The 20460-nt window shown below is 48.6% G+C and overlaps 1 protein-coding gene across 2 annotated transcripts in view; it reads left to right on the top strand.

The window, feature by feature from the left end:
- The window catches only part of LOC115153960 (serine/threonine-protein phosphatase 2A 55 kDa regulatory subunit B beta isoform), a 143753-nt gene extending 123339 nt beyond the window's left edge, over window positions 1-20414 (top strand). For both annotated transcript variants that reach the window (XM_029699684.1, XM_029699685.1), the window contains exons 3-9: window positions 1817-1982; window positions 3199-3311; window positions 16875-17052; window positions 17589-17753; window positions 18946-19115; window positions 19304-19395; window positions 19518-20414. In XM_029699684.1, coding sequence (XP_029555544.1) covers window positions 1817-1982; window positions 3199-3311; window positions 16875-17052; window positions 17589-17753; window positions 18946-19115; window positions 19304-19395; window positions 19518-19797 — 1164 coding nt within the window. In that variant the 3' untranslated portion in view covers window positions 19798-20414. The remainder of the gene's footprint in view (window positions 1-1816; window positions 1983-3198; window positions 3312-16874; window positions 17053-17588; window positions 17754-18945; window positions 19116-19303; window positions 19396-19517) is intronic.
- Window positions 20415-20460: the final 46 nt, after the last annotated feature.

Here is a 20460-nt window from a genome sequence, read left to right as displayed (position 1 = left end):
GACTGAATCCCCATTTTAGGGACTGACTGACTGAATCCCCCTGTCAGGGACTGACTGAATCCCACTTTCAGGGACTGACGGAATCCCCCTTTCAGGGACTGACTGACTGAATCCCCCTGTTAGGGACTGACTGACTGAATCCCCCTGTCAGGGACTGACTGAATCCCCCTGTTAGGGACTGACTGAATCCCACTTTCAGGGACTGACTGACGGAATCCCCCTTTCAGGGACTGACTGACTGAATCCCCCTGTTAGGGACTGACTGAATCCCCCTGTCAGGGACTGACTGACTGAATCCCCCTTTCAGGGACTGACTGAATCCCACTTTCAGGGACTGACTGACTGAATTCCCACTTTCAGGGACTGACTGACTGAATTCCCCTGTCAGGGACTGACTGACTGAATCCCACTTTCAGGGACTGACTGACTGAATCCCCCTTTCAGGGACTGACTGAATCTCACTTTCAGGGACTGACTGACTGAATCCCCCTGTCAGGGACTGACTGACTGAATCCCCCTGTCAGGGACTGACTGACTGAATCCCTCAGTCAGGGACTGACTGAATCCAACTTTCAGGGACTGACTGACTGAATCCCCCTTTCAGGGACTGACTGACTGAATCCCACTTTCAGGGACTGACTGACTGAATCCCCCTGTCAGGGACTGACTGAATCCAACTTTCAGGGACTGACTGACTGAATCCCCCTGTTAGGGACTGACTGACTGAATCCCCCTGTCAGGGACTGAAACCCCCTTTCAGGGACTTACTGACTGAATCCCCCTTTCAGGGACTGACTGACTGAATCCCCCTTTCAGGGACTGATTGACTGGATCCCCCTGTCAGGGACTGACTGACTGAATCCCCCTGTCAGGGACTGACTGAATCCCACTTTCTTCCTCCTCCTCCTTTCCCTTCTTTTTCTTTCCGGCTGATTTCAAGGCGCTCCATAGTATCCACTAATCCCCACACCAGAGGCGCTCCTTTCTCCCGTCTCCCCCCTCCTTTCCCCCTTCCCCTGTTTTTACCCCCGCAGAAGGCAAATATGTTTCCATTAATACCCTCCCCTCCTGTTTGGTCATCTGATTTGGCTCTATTGATTCTGACCTGCCGTGTTGGCTGAGCTGAAGCTAGGTTGCTGGGTTCCCATTGAGCTATCTCTAACCACTCTGACTACACACCTTGACAACCTTACAATAGATTTAACCCGCTTTTGCCTGAGTTCTTGAATTTCTACCATGTGGAGGCAAAATGGCTGTACAATGTCAGCGGTTATGTCAAGCCGTACGATACCGGAGACGGATTTTGGTGACTGGTCCACATACTACAATCCCCATGCTTTGTTGGTTCCTGGGTTTTTGACAGCCCCCTCCTGTATGTATGCTTGATATAGAAAGCAGAAACCAGGCCATCGACACATTTGCTGCTGTGCAAGTCTTGGGTTGCTGTTTCCTAAATGTTGTCTATTCATTGCAAATAGGACGATCCCCACTCTCTGTATCCTTCCCTGTATCCTCATGCTGAAACACTGGCCTATCAAATACATCTAATCAAATTGTATTAGTCACATACAGTTTACAGCAGGTATAAAAGGTGCAACAAAATGTACTAGCTCCCTCAACAATGCAGCACATTAGTCAATAACAATATTAACAATAAAATAGTAAAACATAACAAGTAGTAGTAATAATGGACTGGATGTACGCTGTTTTTACAAACAGAAAGTGGGTAGTGGCTAGGTCACACAGTGCATGTCTTAATAGCTGAATAATAGCAGAACATCTTCCACAAACTCAAACATACTTGTTGTTGTTTCAGAGTAAGAACCAGCCCCACAGGAGAGGGGAGTATAATGTTTACAGCACCTTCCAGAGCCACGAGCCTGAGTTTGACTACCTGAAGAGCCTGGAGATCGAGGAGAAGATCAACAAAATACGATGGCTGCCTCAACAGAACGCTGCCTACTTCCTCCTCTCCACCAATGGTGAGCCACTTCCTCCTCTCCACCAATGGCAAGCCACACTGCTAGTCCTACTGAAATCTAGGAAGGAACAGGCGTTATGTGACCAGAGTGGTGCCTATTCGTTCACGTTGGCGGCGCACCTTCTACTCCTGTTTGTTCTAGTGACATCACCATGTCTAACTGCTCACTAGACCAGTCGATGTTAATGTTTCTTAATGGTTCCATTACCGCCATTACATTATTTATTGTATTGTAAGGCCCATTGACGTTAGCCAAGCAGCTGTTTTATGTTGAATTAAGTGCCAACAGAGGCAGGAAGTGACCTTTACAATACTGCAGTACCCTTCCTTTTGCCTTTCAGTAAATATATTAGACGGGGAACTTGAATCAGCAGACTGACTCCTGGACATCAGTAGAACAAGCTAGGCTGGACAAGCTAGGCTGGACAAGCTAGGCTGGACATCAGTAGAACAAGCTAGGCTGGACAAGCTAGACTGGACAAGCTAGGCTGGACATCAGTAGAACAAGCTAGGCTGGACAAGCTAGGCTGGACATCAGTAGAACAAGCTAGGCTGGACAAGCTAGGCTGGACAAGCTAGGCTGGACAAGCTAGGCTGGACATCAGTAGAACAAGCTAGGCTGGACAAGCTAGACTGGACAAGCTAGGCTGGACATCAGTAGAACAAGCTAGGCTGGACAAGCTAGGCTGGACATCAGTAGAACAAGCTAGGCTGGACAAGCTAGGCTGGACATCAGTAGAACAAGCTAGGCTGGACAAGCTAGGCTGGACAAGCTAGGCTGGACATCAGTAGAACAAGCTAGGCTGGACAAGCTAGACTGGACAAGCTAGGCTGGACATCAGTAGAACAAGCTAGGCTGGACAAGCTATGCTGGACAAGCTAGGCTGGACAAGCTAGGCTGGCATCAGGAACTTTGATCAGGTTAATTGGAGGCTGATATATTTCTTATCTATTTATGTCATGCCAACCCTCAGCAGTGGCCTGCTTCCAATACTGTAGCAGCACAGCAGACTACTGAGTCCCCCTCCTCTCCTTAGTACAGCTAGCTATCTCCCCCAGCCAGCCAGCCAGCCAGCCAGCCAGCCAGGCCATCACACCTTTCCTTTAGCCAATCCCAAGCCTGCTGTTACTCATCCCTCTCTCCCCTCATCCACCCCTCCCTCCCCTCCTCCTCCTCCACCCTCTTCCTCCTCCTCCTCCTCCTCTCCTCCCTGCAGATAAAACGGTGAAGCTGTGGAAGGTCAGTGAGCGGGACAAGAGACCGGAGGGCTACAACCTGAAGGATGAGGAAGGGAGGATCCGAGACCCGACCACCATCACCGCCCTGCGGGTAAGATGCCAATCCTTCCCCCACTACAGTGTCACCACAGCCTGCCCGGTCATCTCTGTGCCCACATTTGCAGTGCTACATACAGAATTTGAATGCGTCTGTTTTCCTTCCTCTGGCAGCCTGTGACATTATCACTCCCTATGGCAGCCTGTGACATTATCACTCCCTATGGCAGCCTGTGACATTATCACTCCCTATGGCAACCTGTGACATTATCACTCCCTATGGCAGCCTGTGACATTATCACTCCCTATGGCAACCTGTGACATTATCACTCCCTATGGCAGCCTGTGACATTATCACTCCCTATGGCAGCCTGTGACATTATCACTCCCTATGGCAACCTGTGACATTATCACTCCCTATGGCAGCCTGTGACATTATCACTCCCTATGGCAACCTGTGACATTATCACTCCCTATGGCAGCCTGTGACATTATCACTCCCTATGGCAGCCTGTGACATTATCACTCCCTCTGGCAACCTGTGACATTATCACTCCCTATGGCAGCCTGTGACATTATCACTCCCTATGGCAGCCTGTGACATTATCACTCCCTATGGCAGCCTGTGACATTATCACTCCCTATGGCAGCCTGTGACATTATCACTCCCTATGGCAGCCTAAGCCTGCATCTCTCCTAGTGCCACCGAGGGATTCAAGAAACTGGCCTGGTTTCATATCTTGCCAAATGCACGTGTCTGTCAGTGTGGGGGTGGGGAGGGGGTTGTCGGGTTCTTAGATGGGGGTGTGACACCAGGCACCAATGCTGCTGACCACACATTAGCCAGGTCCTGCGGTGACCCATCTGTCTACACCAGCTTGTACCCAGGGGTCAGCATGGGGTCAAATATAGGGCTGGGCGATATATCAAATACATTTGATTCATTCAAATGTATGTTTTTACGTGATATTCCAAATGCCTGTATTGTTTTTGGTATTTTTCGTTTTTATGAGCGTCCTCTTGTTCTCGTTGTCTTTTTGGTCTCGTCTCGTTCGCTCCTTCTGTGCTGTGCACCTTCCCATTTACACCAGAGATACAGTATATGTCACAAAAAGGGCATTTTTATAGACAGACCTGAAAGCCAGATCAGTGATTATTGCAAAAACAGCAGGTTAAACTATTTTTGATAGAATAATGAAATGATTAGTGGGTTTTATTGTTGTGTAAGGTTCATATTCAGCCTAGGTATAATTACACAAACTCTGAATTCATTAGGTTATTGCTGACTTTTTCAAATGCTGTGTTTTTTTAACTTTCAATTGTACAACAAAACTTATTTAGAAAAAAAAACATTAAAAAAAATCTATATATATATTGTGAATCGCCCATAAGCTTGAGGATATGTGTTTTAGGCCGTATCGCCCCCATCTCCATGGAAACACAGCCATCCGGATGTTAGTTACATGTTGGTATCAGCTCTACTGACAGCGTTAAGATGATAAGACCATGATACCATACAGGTTATATCTGCCGCTTGTTTTCTGTTCTTTATACCCATTTCATCATCCTCGTGATACGTGAAAGAACAACCTAGAACAACCATCCTCTCTCCCTTTTCTTCACCACTCTCTCATAGATCAAAAAAAGTGAAATTGACACATTTTCCTTTGTTCAAGAGCTCATAGTCCTCAGTCTTCCTCAGTAAATATTAGATTGATTTAGAAAAGTGAGCGGTGCAGAAACCATATCAATATTTGGACCCCTGGCTCGCCCCAATCATCCTTATCTCTTCATGCTCTTATTTTCCGCTCTGGACCCAAATTGACCCTTACACAACACAGCCTTTGGAAATCAATAGGAATCACATGATGCCTGAGAGATGGGATTGTGAAACATAATGGAATGGGAACAAGCTGGTGGGAGGGAGGGACAGTGTTCCAGGACTGGTCAGTTAGAGACTCCCAGGTTCACAGATGATTGGGACTCCTGGCTGTCAGTCACTGAGAGAAAACATGATGTCACCCATCAGAGAGGATGCAGAATTCACTGTCAGTCTGTCCCATTGCCCTGGCCTGCAGGGGACCTTACTGACTACACTTAACCCTAAGTGACCCCAATACGGGATCAATGTTATTGAAAATGTCCACAGTGAATCCTCTTCCTCAGAACCACTGTGGGTTTAGGGTGAGACGGTACACTTGAAGGAGGATTTACTATCAATTTGGGTTGAGGGAAAGGGGGATACCTAGTCAGTTGTACAACTGAATGCCTTCAACTGAAATGTGTCTTCCACATTTAACCCAACCCCTCTGAATCAGAGGTACGGGGGGCTGCCATAATCAACATTTTCAGCACCCGGGGAACAATGGGTTAACTGGCTTGCACAGGGGCAGAACGACAGATTTTCATCTTGTCAGGTCGGGATTTGATCCAGCAACCTTTTGGTTAGTGGCCCAATGCTCTAACCACTAGGCTACCTGCTGGTTACTGGCCCAACGCTCTAACCACTAGGCTACCTGCTGGTTACTGGCCCAATGCTCTAACCACTAGGCTACCTGCTGGTTACTGGCCCAACGCTCTAACCACTAGGCTACCTGCTGGTTACTGGCCCAACGCTCTAACCACTAGGCTACCTGCTGGTTACTGGCCCAATGCTCTAACCACTAGGCTACCTGCTGGTTACTGGCCCAATGCTCTAACCACTAGGCTACCTGCTGGTTACTGGCCCAATGCTCTAACCACTAGGCTACCTGCTGGTTACTGGCCCAATGCTCTAACCACTAGGCTACCTGCTGGTTACTGGCCCAATGCTCTAACCACTAGGCTACCTGCTGGTTACTGGCCCAACGCTCTAACCACTAGGCTACCTGCTGGTTACTGGCCCAACGCTCTAACCACTAGGCTACCTGCTGGTTACTGGCCCAACGCTCTAACCACTAGGCTACCTGCTGGTTACTGGCCCAACGCTCTAACCACTAGGCTACCTGCTGGTTACTGGCCCAACGCTCTAACCACTAGGCTACCTGCTGGTTACTGGCCCAACGCTCTAACCACTAGGCTACCTGCTGGTTACTGGCCCAACGCTCTAACCACTAGGCTACCTGCTGGTTACTGGCCCAACGCTCTAACCACTAGGCTACGTGCTGGTTACTGGCCCAACGCTCTAACCACTAGGCTACCTGCTGGTTACTGGCCCAACGCTCTAACCACTAGGCTACCTGCTGGTTACTGGCCCAACGCTCTAACCACTAGGCTACCTGCTGGTTACTGGCCCAACGCTCTAACCACTAGGCTACCTGCTGGTTACTGGCCCAACGCTCTAACCACTAGGCTACCTGCTGGTTACTGGCCCAATGCTCTAACCACTAGGCTACCTGCTGGTTACTGGCCCAACATGCTAACCACTAGGCTACCTGCTGTTTACTGGCCCAATGCTCTAACCACTAGGCTACCTGCTGGTTACTGGCCCAATGCTCTAACCACTAGGCTACCTGCTGGTTACTGGCCCAATGCTCTAACCACTAGGCTACCTGCTGGTTACTGGCCCAATGCTCTAACCACTAGGCTACCTGCTGGTTACTGGCCCAACATGCTAACCACTAGGCTACCTGCTGGTTACTGGCCCAATGCTCTAACCACTAGGCTACCTGCTGGTTACTGGCCCAATGCTCTAACCACTAGGCTACCTGCTGGTTACTGGCCCAACATGCTAACCACTAGGCTACCTGCTGGTTACTGGCCCAATGCTCTAACCACTAGGCTACCTGCTGGTTACTGGCCCAACGCTCTAACCACTAGGCTACCTGCTGGTTACTGGCCCAATGCTCTAACCACTAGGCTACCTGCTGGTTACTGGCCCAATGCTCTAACCACTAGGCTACCTGCTGGTTACTGGCCCAATGCTCTAACCACTAGGCTACCTGCTGGTTACTGGCCCAATGCTCTAACCACTAGGCTACCTGCTGGTTACTGGCCCAATGCTCTAACCACTAGGCTACCTGCTGGTTACTGGCCCAACGCTCTAACCACTAGGCTACCTGCTGGTTACTGGCCCAACGCTCTAACCACTAGGCTACGTGCTGGTTACTGGCCCAACGCTCTAACCACTAGGCTACCTGCTGGTTACTGGCCCAACGCTCTAACCACTAGGCTACCTGCTGGTTACTGGCCCAACGCTCTAACCACTAGGCTACCTGCTGGTTACTGGCCCAACGCTCTAACCACTAGGCTACCTGCTGGTTACTGGCCCAATGCTCTAACCACTAGGCTACCTGCTGGTTACTGGCCCAACGCTCTAACCACTAGGCTACCTGCTGGTTACTGGCTCAATGCTCTAACCACTAGGCTACCTGCTGGTTACTGGCCCAACGCTCTAACCACTAGGCTACCTGCTGGTTACTGGCCCAATGCTCTAACCACTAGGCTACCTGCTGGTTACTGGCCCAATGCTCTAACCACTAGGCTACCTGCTGGTTACTGGCCCAATGCTCTAACCACTAGGCTACCTGCTGGTTACTGGCCCAATGCTCTAACCACTAGGCTACCTGCTGGTTACTGGCCCAACGCTCTAACCACTAGGCTACCTGCTGGTTACTGGCCCAATGCTCTAACCACTAGGCTACCTGCTGGTTACTGGCCCAATGCTCTAACCACTAGGCTACCTGCTGGTTACTGGCCCAATGCTCTAACCACTAGGCTACCTGCTGGTTACTGGCCCAACGCTCTAACCACTAGGCTACCTGCTGGTTACTGGCCCAACATGCTAACCACTAGGCTACCTGCTGGTTACTGGCCCAATGCTCTAACCACTAGGCTACCTGCTGGTTACTGGCCCAACATGCTAACCACTAGGCTACCTGCTGGTTACTGGCCCAATGCTCTAACCACTAGGCTACCTGCTGGTTACTGGCCCAATGCTCTAACCACTAGGCTACCTGCTGGTTACTGGCCCAACATGCTAACCACTAGGCTACCTGCTGGTTACTGGCCCAATGCTCTAACCACTAGGCTACCTGCTGGTTACTGGCCCAATGCTCTAACCGCTAGGCTACCTGCTGGTTACTGGCCCAATGCTCTAACCACTAGGCTACCTGCTGGTTACTGGCCCAATGCTCTAACCACTAGGCTACCTGCTGGTTACTGGCCCAATGCTCTAACCACTAGGCTACCTGCTGGTTACTGGCCCAACATGCTAACCACTAGGCTACCTGCTGGTTACTGGCCCAACGCTCTAACCACTAGGCTACCTGCTGGTTACTGGCCCAACATGCTAACCACTAGGCTACCTGCTGGTTACTGGCCCAATGCTCTAACCACTAGGCTACCTGCTGGTTACTGGCCCAATGCTCTAACCACTAGGCTACCTGCTGGTTACTGGCCCAACATGCTAACCACTAGGCTACCTGCTGGTTACTGGCCCAATGCTCTAACCACTAGGCTACCTGCTGGTTACTGGCCCAACGCTCTAACCACTAGGCTACCTGCTGGTTACTGGCCCAATGCTCTAACCACTAGGCTACCTGCTTGTTACTGGCCCAATGCTCTAACCACTAGGCTACCTGCTGGTTACTGGCCCAATGCTCTAACCACTAGGCTACCTGCTGGTTACTGGCCCAATGCTCTAACCACTAGGCTACCTGCTGGTTACTGGCCCAATGCTCTAACCACTAGGCTACCTGCTGGTTACTGGCCCAATGCTCTAACCACTAGGCTACCTGCTTGTTACTGGCCCAATGCTCTAACCACTAGGCTACCTGCTGGTTACTGGCCCAATGCTCTAACCACTAGGCTACCTGCTGGTTACTGGCCCAACGCTCTAACCACTAGGCTACCTGCTGGTTACTGGCCCAATGCTCTAACCACTAGGCTACCTGCCGCTGGGTTCGCTATGCGTCTCCTATTCTATCTTAAGTGAACATATCACCCGCTTGGCTTGATTCACGTCCAGTTCTTTCTATTGAGTAATAATTGTAGACGGAAGCAGCTCCTCTCAGCGCTGGCTGCTTCATCTGACGAACAGCATTGATGTATGAGTTGATGACCTTAGCAGTCTCTGCAGCATGCTCCTCCTCCACCTCCGCTGTGTGAGTTGATGACCTCAGCAGTCTCTGCAGCATGCTCCTCCTCCACCTCCGCTGTGTGAGTTGATGACCTCAGCAGTCTCTGCAGCATGCTCCTCCTCCACCTCCGCTGTGTGAGTTGATGACCTCAGCAGTCTCTGCAGCATGCTCCTCCTCCACCTCCGCTGTGTGAGTTGATGACCTCAGCAGTCTCTGCAGCATGCTCCTCCTCCACCTCCGCTGTGTGAGTTGATGACCTCAGCAGTCTCTGCAGCATGCTCCTCCTCCACCTCCGCTGTGTGATGATGTGACCATGGTGCTGAGAGACACTCATCATGCTAGCAGACTCAAATCTGATAATCACATTGGCTTTGCTGTGCCAGGATGGGCCCTGCCTGTGTGTGTGTGTGTGTGTGTGTGTGTGTGTGTGTGTGTGTGTGTGTGTGTGTGTGTGTGTGTGTGTGTGTGTGTCGTTGACAGATGGTTTGTGATCCCTATCAGACAGATACCCGATAATGGTCAGCCAAGCATTCGCCTCGCAGTGAGTGTAAATCAGTGGACATGTCCCACTCCCCCTCTCTGTCACAAGATATCACTCTACTCTCTCCCTCTCTCTCTCTCTGTCTCTATCTCTGTCTGTCTATGTCTCTCTCTCTCTCCCTCTCTCTCTGTCTGTCTATGTCTCTCTGTCTATGTCTCTCTCTGTCTCTATGTCTCTCTGTCTGTCTATCTCTATCTCTGTATCTCTCTCGCTGTCTCTCTTCCTGTTTCTCTCTCTGTCTCTATCTGTCTCTGTCTCTCTCGCTGTCTCTCTCCCTGTTTCTCTCTCTGTCTCTATCTCTATCTGTCTCCCTCGCTGTCTCTCTCCCTGTTTCTCTCTCTGTCTCTCTCCCTGTTTCTCTCTATGTCTCTATCTCTATCTGTCTCTGTCTCTCTCGCTGTCTCTCTCCCTGTTTCTCTCTCTGTCTCTATCTCTGTCTGTCTATGTCTCTCTCTGTATCTCTTTCGCTGTCTCTCTTCCTGTTTCTCTCTCTGTCTCTATCTGTCTCTGTCTCTCTCGCTGTCTCTCTCCCTGTTTCTCTCTCTGTCTCTCTGTCTCTCTCCCTGTTTCTCTCCCTGTCTCTATCTCTATCTGTCTCTGTCTCTCTCGCTGTCTCTCTCCCTGTTTCTCTCTCTGTCTCTCTCTCCGCTGAATATTTTGCTTTCCCCTTCTCTGTGCTGAGCCTATAGACCATTAGAGAATGAGGGATTATGGCTGAGAACTGTAGAAATCTCATTCCAAGTGTAAAATGTGTGTGTGTGTGTGTGTGTGTGTGTGTGTGTGTGTGTGTGTGTGTGTGTGTGTGTGTGTGTGTGTGTGTGTGTGTGTGTGTGTGTGTGTGTGTGTGTGTGTGTGTGTCTGTGTCTGTGTCTGTGTCTGTGGGGAGACAGGCTGGGGGGGCATTTATCACAGCACAGACAGGATGAAATGTGTGTGTGTGTGTGTGTGCGCTCGCTGCCAGTGTGTGCACGTGCGTGTGCCAGTATGCGTGTGTGCATGTCTGTGATTGTGCATGTGTTTCTGTGTGTGTGTGTGAGGGCCAGTCTTAGTGAAGGTAGGGGTGTGTGTGGGGGTTCCCTGGCAGGGGGCTGCAGGCTACAGCTGCTTCTCCTGTATGCTCTGTGAGGGTCGTTTACCAGCTCCCTGCTTCTAATGCTCTTGCAGCACAGACAAGTGAATCACAGAGAGACAGGGGGATCACAGAGAGACAGGGGGATCACAGAGAGACAGGGGGATCACAGAGAGACAGGTGGATCACAGGGGGATCACAGAGAGACAGGGGGATCACAGAGAGACAGGGGGATCACAGAGAGACAGGTGGATCACAGGGGGATCACAGAGAGACAGGGGGATCACAGAGAGACAGGGGTATCACAGAGAGACAGGGGGATCACAGAGAGACAGGTGAATCACAGAGATGGGAATCACAGAGAGACAGGGGGATCACAGGGGGATCACAGAGAGACAGGTGAATCACAGAGAGACAGGTGAATCACAGAGAGACAGGTGAATCACAGAGAGAGACAGGGGAATCACAGAGAGACAGGGGAATCACAGGGGGATCACAGAGAGACAGGGGGTCACAGAGAGACAGGGGGGTCACAGGGGGATCACAGAGAGATCACAGAGAGACAGGGGAATCACAGAGAGACAGGGGGATCACAGAGAGACAGGGGAATCACAGAGAGACAGGGGAATCACAGAGAGACAGGGGGATCACAGAGAGACAGGGGGATCACAGAGAGACAAGTGAATCACAGAGAGACAGGGGATCACAGAGAGACAGGGGGATCACAGAGAGACAGGGGAATCACAGAGAGACAGGGGAATCACAGAGAGACAGGGGGTTCACAGAGAGACAGGGGGATCACAGAGAGACAGGGGGATCACAGAGAGACAGGGGATCACAGAGAGACAGGGGGATCACAGAGAGACAGGGGAATCACAGAGAGACAGGGGGTTCACAGAGAGACAGGGGGATCACAGAGAGACAGGGGGATCACAGAGAGACAGGGGGATCACAGAGAGACAGGGGAATCACAGAGAGACAGGGGGTTCACAGAGAGACAGTGGGATCACAGAGAGACAGGGGGATCACAGAGAGACAGGGGGATCACAGAGAGACAGGGGAATCACAGAGAGACAGGGGGTTCACAGAGAGACAGGGGGATCACAGAGAGACAGGGGGATCACAGGGGGATCACAGAGAGACAGGGGGATCACAGAGAGACAGGGGGATCACAGAGAGACAGGGGAATCACAGAGAGACAGGGGGATCACAGAGAGACAGGGGGATCACAGAGAGACAGGGGGATCACAGAGAGACAGGGGAATCACAGAGAGACAGGGGAATCACAGAGAGACAGGGGATCACAGAGAGACAGGGGGTTAAGGAGACACAAATTAAGGAGTAGTCAGTGCTACTGGTTGATCTGTATACATTACAAACCTTATTTTGGTATCAAGATACACTACATGACCAAAAGTATATGGACACCTGCTCGTCGAACATCTCATTCCTAAATCATCGGTATTAATATGGAGTTGGTCCCCACCCTGCTGCTATAACAGCCTCCAGTCTTCTGGGAAGACTTTCCACCAGATGTTGGAACATTGCTGCAGGGACTTGCTTCCATTCAGCCACAAGAGCATTAGTGAGGTCATGCACTGATGTTAGGAGATTAGGCCTGGCTTGTAGTCGGCGTTCCAATTCATCCCAAAGGTGTTTGATGGGGTTGAGGTCAGGGCTCTGTACAGGCTAGTCAAGTTCTTCCACACAGGTCTCGACAAGCCATTTCTGTATGGACCTCACTTTGTGCACGGGGCATTGTCATGCTGAAACAGGAAAGGGCCTTCCCCAAACTGTTGCCACACAGTGGAAGCACATAATCGTCATTGTGTCATTGTGCTGCTGTTCCAGTTTCAACTGTTCTGCCTGCGGCTATGGAACCCTGACCTGTTCACCGGACGTGCTACCTGTCCCAGACCTGCTGTCCCAGACCTGCTGGAACCCTGACCTGTTCACCGGACGTGCTACCTGTCCCAGACCTACTGTCCCAGACCTGCTGGAACCCTGACCTGTTCACCGGACGTGCTACCTGTCCCAGACCTGCTGTCCCAGACCTGCTGGAACCCTGACCTGTTCACCGGACGTGCCACCTGTCCCAGACCTGCTGGAACCCTGACCTGTTCACCGGACGTGCTACCTGTCCCAGACCTGCTGTTTTCAGCTCTCTAGAGACAGCAGGAGCGGTAGAGATACTCTCAATGATCGGCTATGAAAAGCCAACTGACATTTACTCCTGAGGTGCTGACCTGTTGCACCCTCGACAACTGCTGTGATTATTATTATTTGACCCTGCTGGTCATCTATGAACATTTTAACATCTTGGCCATGTTCTGTTATAATCTCCACCCGGCACAGCCAGAAGAGGACTGGCCACCCCTCATAGCCTGGTTCCTCTCTAGGTTTCTTCCTAGGTTTTGGCCTTTCTAGGGAGTTTTTCCTATCCACCGTGCTTCTACACCTGCATTGCTTGCTGTTTAGGGTTTTAGGCTGGGTTTCTGTAGAGCACTTTGTGATATCAGCTGATGTAAGAAGGGCTATATAAATACATTTGATTTGATTTGATTTGATGATTGTATGTTAAGATTTCCCTTCACTGGAACTAAGGGGCCTGAACAATGAAAAACAGCCCCAGACCATTATTCCTCCTCCACCAAACTGTACAGTTGGCACTATGCATTAGGGCAGGTAGTGTTCTCCTGGCATCCGCTAAACCCAGATTCGTCAGTCGGACTGCCAGATGGTGAAGCGTGATTCATCACTCCAGAGAACACGTTTCCACTGCTCCAGAATCCAATGGCGGCGAGTTTTACACCACTCTAGCCGACGCTTGGCATTGCGCAGGGTGATCTTGGGCTTGTGTGCAGCTGCTCGGCCATGGAAACCCAATCTGTGAAGCTCCTGATGAACAGTTATTGTGCTGACGTTGCTTCCAGAGGCAGTTTGGTACTTGCTAGTAAGCGTTGCACCCGAGGACAGATGATTTGTACGCTCTTCAGCACTCGGCGGCCCCGTTCTGTGAGCTTGTGTGGCCTGCCACTTTGCGGCTGAGCTGTTGTTGCTCCTAGACGTTTCCACTTCACAATAACAGCACTTACAGTTGACCAGGGCAGCTCTAGCAGGGCAGAAATTTGATGAACTGACTTGTTGGAAAGGTGGCATCCTATGACGGTGCCATGTTGAAAGTCACTAAGCTCTTCAGTAAGGCCATTCTACTGACAATGTTTGTATATGGAGATTGCATGGCGGTGTGCTCGATTTTATATACAGTTGTATTCGGAAGTTTATGTACACTTAGGTTGGAGTCATTAAAGCTCATTTTTCAACCACTCCACAAATTTCATGTTAACAAACTATTGTTTTGGCAAGTCAGTTAGGACATCTACTTTGTGCATGACACAAGTCATTTTTCCAACAATTGTTTACAGACAGATTATTTTACTTATAATTCACTGTATCACAATTCCAGTGGGTAAGAAGTTTACATACACTACACTACGGTCACATACACTACGGTTTGCAACTGCACATGGGGACAAAGATCGTACTTTTTAGATACATTTTCTCTGGTCTGATGAAACAAAAATAGAACTGTTTGGCCATAATGACCATCGTTATGTTTGGAGGAAAAAGGGGGAGGCTTGCAAGCCGAAGAACACCATCCCAACCGTGAAGCACGGGGGAGGCAGCATCATGTTGTGGGGGTGCTTTGCTGCAGGAGGGACTGGCGCACTTCACAAAATAGATGGCATCATAAGGCAGGAGAATTTGGTGGATATATTGAAGCAACATCTCAAGACATCTGACAGGAAGTTAAAGCTTGGTTGCAAATTGGTCTTCCAGATGGACAATGACCCCAAGCATACTTCCAAAGTTGTGGCAAAATGGCTTAAGGACAACAAAGTCAAGGTATTGGAGTGGCCATCACAAAGCCCTGACCTCAATCCTATAGAAAATTTGTGGGCAGAACTGAAAAAACATTTGTGAGCAAGGAGGCCTACAAACCTGACTCAGTTACACCAGCTCTGTCAGGATGAATGGGCCAAAATTCACCCAACTTATTGTGGGAAGATTGTGGAAGGCTGCATGAAACGTTTGACCCAAGTTAAACAATTTAAAGGCAATGCTACCAAATACTAATTGAGTGTATGTAAACTTCTGACCCACTGGGAATGTGATGGAAGAAATAAAAGCTGAAATAAATAATTCTCTCTACTATTATTCTGACATTTCACATTCTCAAAATAAAGTGGTAATCCTAACTGACCGAAGACAGGGCATTTTTACAAGGATTAAATGTCAGGAATTGTGAAAAACTGAGTTTAAATGTATTTGGCTAAGGTGTATGTAAACTTTCGACTTCAACTGTCAACTTTACCTGTCAGCAACGGGTGTGGCTGAAATAGCCAAATCCACTCATTTGAAGGGGTGTCCACATACTTTTGTATATATAGTTTATTTGAAGCTGATTTGTTTTTTTTTGCCAATATGGCTGTAGATTAGCTGCATGCCTATATAAAAAATGTGAACATGTTAACAGCCACAAGGTTTCCTATATCCTGCAATCACCATCCATCGGAAAACCCTAATGCTCTTGTATTTAGTGTTTTATTAGGATCCCCATTAGCTGTTGCAAAAGCAGCAGCTACTCTTCCTGGGGTCCACACAAAACATGAAACATAATACAGAATGACATAATACAGAACATAATACAGAATGACATAATACAGAACATAATACAGAATGACATAATACAGAACATCAATAGACAAGAACAGCTCAAGGACAGAACTACATACATTTTTTTAAAAGGCACACGCAGCCTACATATCAATGCATACACACAAACTATCTAGGTCAAATAGGGGAGAGGCGTTGTGCCGTGAGGTGTTGCTTTATCTGTGTTTTGAAACCAGGTTTGCTGTTTATTTGAGCAATATGAGATGGAAGGAAGTTCCATGCAATAAGGGCTCTATATAATACTGTACGTTTTATTGAATTTGTTCTGGATTTGGGAACTATGAAAAGACCCCTGGTGGCATGTCTGGTGGGATAAATGTGTGTGTTTCAGAGCTGTGTGTAAGTTGACTATGCAAACAATTTGGGATTTTCAACACATTAATGTTTCTTATGAAAAGAAGAAGTGATGCAGTCAGTCTCTCCTCAACTCTTAGCCAAGAGAGACTGGCATGCATAGCATTTATATCAGCCCTCTGATTACAATTAAGAGCAAAACGTGCCGCTCTGTTCTGAGCCAGCTGCAGCTTAACTAGGTCTTTCCTCGCAGCACTGGACCACATGACTGGACAATAATCAAGATGAGACAAAACTAGAGCCTGTAGAACTTGCTTTTTGGAGTGTGGTGTCAAAAAAGCAGAGCATCTCTTTATTATGAACAGACCTCTCCACATCTTTACAACCATTGAATCTATATGTTTTGACCATGACAGTTTACAATCTAAGGTAACGCCAAGTAATTTAGTCTCCTCAACTTGTTCAACAGCCACACCATTCATTACCAGATTCAGCTGAGGTCTAGCACTTAAGGAATGATTTGTCCCAAATACAATGCTCTTAGTTTTAGAGATGTTCAGGACCAGTTTATTCCAAAACAGACTGACTTCCTTAGCTGTGCTTGCTGATGCGTATATGGTTGAGTCCTCACATAGAGAGATAAGGATCATGTGGCATCAAGCCTCCTGCTGATTCCCCTGAGTTGGCGTTACATTAGTCTAAATTGCGAGGAGCATTCGAGGAAAAGTCTGGAACATTTGTAGAGGAATGAGCCCATGAACTGTGTGAGTGTGGCAGATGAGGCACTGCGCGTCTGGGTCTCTGTGGGGGCCCCCTGCCATGTGTGTGGCAGTAGGAGCTCAGTCTGAGACATGAACAGCCCATACTGACATACATGGCTGATTTGATGTTTAATCTCTCTCTCTCTCTCTCTCTCAGGTACCAGTGCTGCAGCCCATGGACCTGATGGTGGAAGCCACTCCCAGGCGAGTATTCTCCAACGCCCACACGTACCACATCAACTCCATCTCTGTGAACAGTGACTACGAGACCTACATGTCCACAGATGACCTGAGAATTAACCTGTGGAACCTGGAGATCACCAACCGAAGTTTCAGTATCCTTCTCTCAACAAACATGACTAATGTCTAAGGAGCTCGTATTAAGAGTCTGTCTGTCTGTCATCTGCATCCCCTCCCAGACGCCAACGAGGGCATCTTAAAACAAGAACACATCCCCATCGATCAACATTGATTTCCACTTTGAGGTTCCCTGTGGATCACAGATGAGATGCCCTATGGACAGCAGATTGGATGACTGAGCTGTGGGGCCCTGGGCACATATTGAGCTTCTTATTTACTGGGCCTCGTTACTCTGTCAATCACAGTGCTGCTGGCTAACCAGCCTCTCCTCTGGTCTCACTGAGGGACCTGCTGTCATTTCCCTCACTCGCACCAGCGCTGTTTTTTGCTGTTCATTTTTCTCAAGCTGTTTTATTGTTTTAATTTCTTTCGTTTTTGCCTCTAATGGGTTGCTATGCTTTTCTCCTTTCCTTCTCTTGTCCAATAGTTACTTTAAAGTCTCAAACTGTAAGCTGTGAATTGCATCAGTACTCCTGTATGTGGGTTGAGTTCCTTCACCCCAACACCTCAGACATCGTGGACATCAAGCCGGCTAACATGGAGATGCTGACAGAGGTGATCACAGCAGCAGAGTTCCAACCCAACCAGTGTAACACCTTCGTTTACAGCAGTAGCAAGGGCTCCATCCGCCTGTGTGACATGAGGGCCTCAGCACTGTGTGACAACCACTCCAAATGTAAGGCTGCTTCAGCCACATCCCAAACCACTCATATACTGAATATTACCAGCCAGGAGTGTTTAGTTGACCAGGAACACCTCTGGACCCGAGTTGTCCCTGTACTGGTCAGGTCACATGATCAGAAAAACTCCTAGCCCTAAGGGTCTATCGTAGACTCTGAAGCCCCCGGGGCTACTTCTTTTAATTGCTACTGTTCCACTTAGTCATTTTCCTCACAGTGATCTAATGAGTATTTGTGTGATGGGACCCAGGTGAGTCCTGGTACAGTGGTTGGGAACGTAATGTCTTGCATGTTATATTTAGTTGAACTGATATTAAGCTGCAGGTGGACTTGTTTCTGTAAGACATTATTGGAAAATAAGATTGTTGAGGTGGAAATGGAGGGAAACAGGGAGCGCATTGAGGCCAAGGGGGATTTGATCTATTTTTTTCCTCCAGTGGTTTTTGCCATCTTTCCATGGACTAGTTCTATTTAAATGGTGGACCAAAAGTCCACAGGAGGCAGTGTGCATTCCTTCATGGCTCTGAGTTGATCCAAATCCCCACCAGTACACACACACACACCCACAGTGATATTGATGTTTCAAGGTCAGTCAAGGCACCGTCCCTAAACCCAAAATCCTAATTTTCCACCCTGCTGAACACATTGTCAGATCATAGACAGACAGGGGTTTATACAGGGAACAAACACACAGCCTTATTAGAAATATTCAGTGGTACATGTCTTGCATTTAAAATCTTCCATAAGATCGCAGTATTTGTGTGTTCAACTATTGCCTGTTAAAAGCTGCATTTGCTTTTAAAATCAGTTATCAGCCTTTTTGAGAGGCCCCAGTGGATATGGATGGGTCAACTCGTAAATAAGAAACATGGATTATCAGTTCCCATAAGTGAATAATGATGTATTAATGTGTTTGCATTGAAAAATATGACCATTAATGACTTTATTACTGAGGAATAAATGTCTGCTAACCTGAGAAATGGTTCTCTGCAACTATTTACACCCATCATTTCTCTCTTTCCCTTTGCATATTTAGCAGTTGTTTAGCAGAGCCAGCCAATGGCGTACAGTATCTGGTGCAGTGTGAAAGTGATCCATCATGAAGCTGGAAGCCAGAGAAAGTTGCTCCTCCAGTGTTTTTGGGCCAGATGTTAACACGGCCTGGTCCTCTGTCTGTTCCCCCTGCAGTGTTCGAGGAGCCAGAGGACCCCAGTAACCGCTCCTTCTTCTCCGAGATCATATCGTCCATCTCAGACGTCAAGTTCAGCCACAGCGGGCGCTACCTGATAACACGGGACTACCTCACGGTCAAGGTGTGGGACCTCAACATGGAGAGCAAACCTCTGGAGACCTACCAGGTAGAGTATAGGACTCTCTCCTCACTTTTCTCTCTAAGTGCCAAGACCTTGATACGCCATAGATCACATCGTTTTTAATGATTTCTGCACATTCTTGCTGGGCACCAAAGAAATGATGCATTGGAAACTAACTATGTATCTGAACATATGACTCTGGAAAATACATCTCAATGGACTTTCTCTTCCAGGTGCATGACTACCTGAGGAGTAAGCTGTGCTCCCTGTATGAGAACGACTGCATCTTCGACAAGTTTGAATGTGTCTGGAATGGGTCTGACAGGTCAGTCACAGCCACTGTATTAGGATCGGTGTGACTGGATGTATTCATAGCTCACATCTATGTATGAATAGCTAAGGTTGGATAAATGGGATTGATGTGTGTCCCCCCCCCTCTCTCCACAGTGTGATCATGACCGGCTCGTACAACAACTTCTTCCGCATGTTCGACCGCAACACCAAGCGTGACGTGACCCTGGAGGCGTCGAGGGAGAACAGCAAGCCCCGGGCCATCCTGAAGCCCAGGAAGGTGTGTGTAGGGGGCAAGAGACGCAAGGACGAGATCAGCGTGGACAGCCTGGACTTCAGCAAGAAGATCCTGCACAGCGCCTGGCACCCTTCTGAGAACATCATCGCCGTGGCCGCCACCAACAACCTCTACATATTCCAAGACAAGGTCAACTAATGGTGGATGGATGGAGAGCAGCACAGACCAGCATAGCACCCCCTGACTGGCTGATCACACTCACCTGGGAGAGCCGCGAGGCTGGGAATCTCTGGCCGCACTGCAACTTGTGAAGAGACACTGACAGCTTTGCAGCTCTCTTTTTTCGCTCCATCTCAGAGACTTGCATCCATGTTGTAAATCTAGGGTTGCCCTCTGTTGCATCCAGAACACTGAAGATCGATGGCTGTCAACATTTTTGTTTGTCCATTTTAAAATGTTCCCCCTCTAAGTTGTTGCTGTAATTTAAGGTTATGCACATAAATGCAGGGATGATACATTTTTGTTCCTTAGAAGCTTTGCATTGGGGAGATGAACTGAGACTGGCTCCACAACTCAACCTTTGCATCCCTGAGATGACATGCCTAGACTACTGAGATGGTGTGCGCTTGATGACGCCCTTTGACCTCTCCTGCCCCTTCCGTTTCATGTATTATTTATCTTCGTGAAGGTTTTAAAACATGCAGAGGAACCGATGTTACTGGTTAGTATTGATTAAAACAAATGTAGCAAGCTTTTTGTTCCAATTTTTTTAAGAACTTTACAAAATGTCTAATAAAAAAAATAGGTACATTAAATATTCATGTCTTTATTATGGGCTCAGTGATCCCAGGAACCGAGTTT

Source organism: Salmo trutta, chromosome 19, assembly GCF_901001165.1.
Source record: "Salmo trutta chromosome 19, fSalTru1.1, whole genome shotgun sequence".
Taxonomy (NCBI): domain Eukaryota; kingdom Metazoa; phylum Chordata; class Actinopteri; order Salmoniformes; family Salmonidae; genus Salmo; species Salmo trutta.
Note: the sequence above shows the minus strand (reverse complement) of the source record. Positions and strands in the feature narration are given on the sequence as shown.